Source organism: Orycteropus afer, unplaced genomic scaffold, assembly GCF_000298275.1.
Source record: "Orycteropus afer afer isolate SDZICR_OR568_19922 unplaced genomic scaffold, OryAfe1.0 scaffold00009, whole genome shotgun sequence".
NCBI classification, from domain to species: domain Eukaryota; kingdom Metazoa; phylum Chordata; class Mammalia; order Tubulidentata; family Orycteropodidae; genus Orycteropus; species Orycteropus afer.
Window position 1 is genome coordinate 18224575 of NW_006921596.1, and position 3884 is coordinate 18228458.

The window sequence follows — 3884 nt, forward strand, 5'->3', positions numbered from 1 at the left end:
AATATAAAGAAGACAGAAATCCTCACAACTGGACCAATAAGCAGCATCACGATAAATGGAGAAAAGATTGAGGTTGTCAAAGAATTCACATTGCTTGCTTCTACAATAAGGCCAATGGAAGGAGCAGTCAGGACATTAGATGACGTGTAGCACTGGGTAGGTCAGCTGCAAAGGAACTCTTTCAAGTGCTGAGGAGCAAGGATGTCTTCTTGAGGACTTGCACCTGACACAGGCCATGATATTTCCATTTGCCTCATATGCATGTGAGAGCTGGACAGTGAATAAGGAAGACCAAAGAAGAGTTGATGCTTTTGAGTTGCAGTGCTGGTGAAGAATGCTGAAGGTACCATGGACTGCTAAAAGAGCTAACAGATCTGTTCTGGAAGAAGTGCAGCCAAGATGCTCCTTGAAAGTGAGGATGGCCAGACTTTGTCTGACCTACTTTGGTCATGTTGACAGAGGAGACCACTCCCTGGAGAAGGATGTCATGCTTGGTAAGGTGGAGGGTTGACGAAAGAGGGGAAGGCCTTTGACAGGATGGATTGACATGGTGGCTGAGACAATGGGCTCAAGTATAGCAAGGATCATGGAGCTGGCGCGGGAGCGGGCTGTGTTTTGTTCTGCTGTGCATGGGGTTGCTGTGAGTCGGAAGCAACTCGATGGCATCTAACAACAACAACATTACTTTGGAGTCACATTGGAGCCTGGTGAAACTGCTCTGAATATTTTTGAGCATTTTTCATTTTGTTTTGTTTTTCACAATGCTCATGTTGGGCTGGGTCCCTTCATCCTGACAATAACAGAAAACCTGTTTCGATCTTGTATCCTTTCAAACTTCATCTGTACTATTTTTCTTTGTGGTATGAGTTGACTAGATAATTAGGTTTCTGACATCTTAAAACCCTCAAACCAGTTTTGTCATCTGAGTTACCCAATAGTCTATATTTTTTTAAAACAAACAATATTGAGTGCATATTTTATGTCATGCTAAGTGCTTTATATTTCTTAATTCATAACAATTAACATAATGTTCATAATATGAATATTAAAAATCTGTTCATACAAGTCTTATGAGGAGGTACATTACTATTCCTGGTTTACAGATGAAGAAACTATCAATTTTTCCTTCTCTTCTGGATTATTCCCTTTAACAAAGTTTTTTAAAAAGCTGTTCTTCTCAAAAAAAATTGCTCTTAACTGAATTTTCTCTTTCAACTAATACCCTCTTCCTCTTCTGCTCTTGACAATAAACCTTATGAAAGTTGTCTGTACTCTCTCAAATTCCTCGTCCCGTTGTCTGTTAAACCCACTCTCAGCAGGCTTTCCCTGCTACCACTCCTCTAAAACTACACTTAAGAAGGTCACATAGATTCTCCACATTAATAAATCCAAGCTACCGTCACTTCTCACCAGGATTATTCTGCTAAGTTTCCTTGCTCCTGCCTTTCTTTGCCCACCTACACAACTGTAGCCGTGGTGGGTTTTTTTTTTTCATGTAAACAAGCCAAAGAGAATTGAAATTGTGTTTGCATGAAAATGTATGCACGAGTGTTCATGCAGTGGAATATTATTCAGCCATGAAAAGGAATGGCATACTGATATATGCTACAACATGGATGAACCTTTAAAATATTATGTTAAATGAAAGAAGCAAGAAACAAAAAGCTATATATTACATGATTCCGCTTCTATGAAATGGCCAGAGTAGGCTAAACCCATGAAGACAGAGAGTAGATTAGTGGTTGATATGGGCTAACGTGATAGGAAAATGGGGAATTACTAAGTAATGAGTATGGGTTTCTTTTTGGGGTGATAAAAATATTCTAGTATCAGTGGTAATGGTTTCACAACTTTGTGAGTATACTAACAACCAGTGAGTTGTGCACTTTGAGATAGTTAAAATGGTGAACTTTATGTTATGTGAAATTTTACTTAGACTATAAATGGGATCATGTTACTCTGCTCAAAATCTCTAATGCTTTCCCATTTCTTTAGTAAAAGCCAAAGTACTTAGAATGACCCTCAGGCCTCCATTACCTCTTTGGCCTTATCTGCTGCTGTTCCTCTTACTCTCTACTCTGGACACAGAGTCCTCTTGCTGTTTCTTGAATAGGCCAGACATGCTTCCCACTCAGGCTGTGAATCTTCTTTGCCTAGATAGTCCCTTGGCATACTTCCCAACTTCCTTCAAGTCGGCTTCACCTCAGTGAAGGTGATTACTACATTTAAAACTGAAGTATTTGTTGAGGTGAGAAGGCACAGAGAAGCTTAAGAAACTTGCCCAAGTCACACAGCTGCAAGTAGAAGGGTCATGTATCACACATGGGCAATGTGGCTTCAGAGTTCAGACTTTCAACCACAGTGCAAGGGAACTTACTAAACTACACTTCTCTGTATTTCTAGTATACCACAGAAATCTATTTTTTTCTCTTTTCATGATCAAGTCTGATGATTTAAAGAAAAGAAGAGAGCCTCACATCACTGCTTTAAGGTAAACAAGTCATCATGTTTGTTGAGTGTCTAAAATGTGCCAGTCATGTTTGTTGAGTGCCTACTATGTGCCAGGCAGAGTGATGCACACTTTAAATGTTATGGCTTATAGTCTTTGTTGACCTTATATCCATTTTGTAGAAGAAACAGCTTCTAAGAAACCAGGTAATTTCTTCCAAGTTTACCCATTGTCTTTAAGTCAATTCCAACTCATGGCCACCCTGTCTATGTGTGTCAGAGTAGAACTGTGCTCCGTGAGTTTTCAATGGTAGATTTTTTTTTTAAGAGTAGGTCGTCAGACCTTTCTTCCCAGGCACCTCTGGGTGGCCTCAAACCTCCATCCTTTCAGTTAGCAGCCACGTGCATTGACCATGTGCACCACTCAGGGACCATTCTTAAGAATACCCAACTGAAAACTGAGGGAGTTAGGGTACAAACCCAGGTCTGTGATACAAGGCCCAAGTTCTCAATGATAAAATATTCAACTCTTGTTAGCAATCGATGAAACATAAACTAACACTGGAGATACCATTTTTCACTGTTAGGTTGTCAAATACTAAAAACTAAAGCCTTAGGTTGACACCTGATACAGACACCTTTCTATACTGCTGCAATCTTTCTTAGAAGGTGATTTTGAAAGATGTATCAAAATCTTAAAATTATATGTCTTTTTGTAGAATAATTCCACTTAGAATAATTTATCCTAAAAAAAAAGGATGCGCTTCAAGATTTCCCTACAAGATTGTTGTAATGTTGTTTATAATGGTGAAAAATATATTCAAATTAAAGGGCCATCCCGCTGAGATTTAGATAAATAATGGTGTAAAACAGAAAGTGGAAAATTATACAACCATTAAATATGTGCATGGATTTAAATATATGAATATGGTGAAGTTCTAACATATTTCATCAATTCTAAGATATGTAATGCTGTTTAACATTTTGCATTCTCTGAGATCCATGTCTCCCACAATGATTGTTGTGTCATAGTTTAATTGGCAACATATTTTTTTCTTAGTGATATATAAAATGATAGTATGATCAAAGGCAGCTTAGATTTGATGAAACATATTTTTGTCAAGAGAAAAAAATTAAAAACAACATGCACAGTATAATCCCATTAAAAACATGTATTTGGATACCCATGCATATACAAAGAAAAAGACTTGGAAGCTCAGACTGTTTAACTCTGGCTGGTAGGATTAGAGATTTTCTGTTTTTAACAGTTTCTTTTTACTATGTAAGATTTTTTCCTGTTTTCTCTGCAGTTAGCCCATGTTGCTTTGTAATAGTTACTAGTTTTTAATATACACAGTGGGAGCTCTGGTAGCTTAGTGGCTAAGACACTCGCCTGCTAACCAGACGGCTGGCGGTTCAAACCCACCAGCCACTCC

The 3884-nt window shown here is 38.2% G+C and overlaps 1 protein-coding gene across 1 annotated transcript in view; it reads left to right on the plus strand.

Annotated features, from left to right (window-relative positions):
• The window catches only part of OGFOD1 (2-oxoglutarate and iron dependent oxygenase domain containing 1), a 28698-nt gene that overhangs the window by 8462 nt on the left and 16352 nt on the right, over positions 1–3884 (plus strand). The window contains exon 3 of the mRNA XM_007947218.2: positions 2445–2491. Within this exon, the coding sequence (XP_007945409.1) occupies positions 2445–2491 (47 nt within the window). The remainder of the gene's footprint in view (positions 1–2444; positions 2492–3884) is intronic.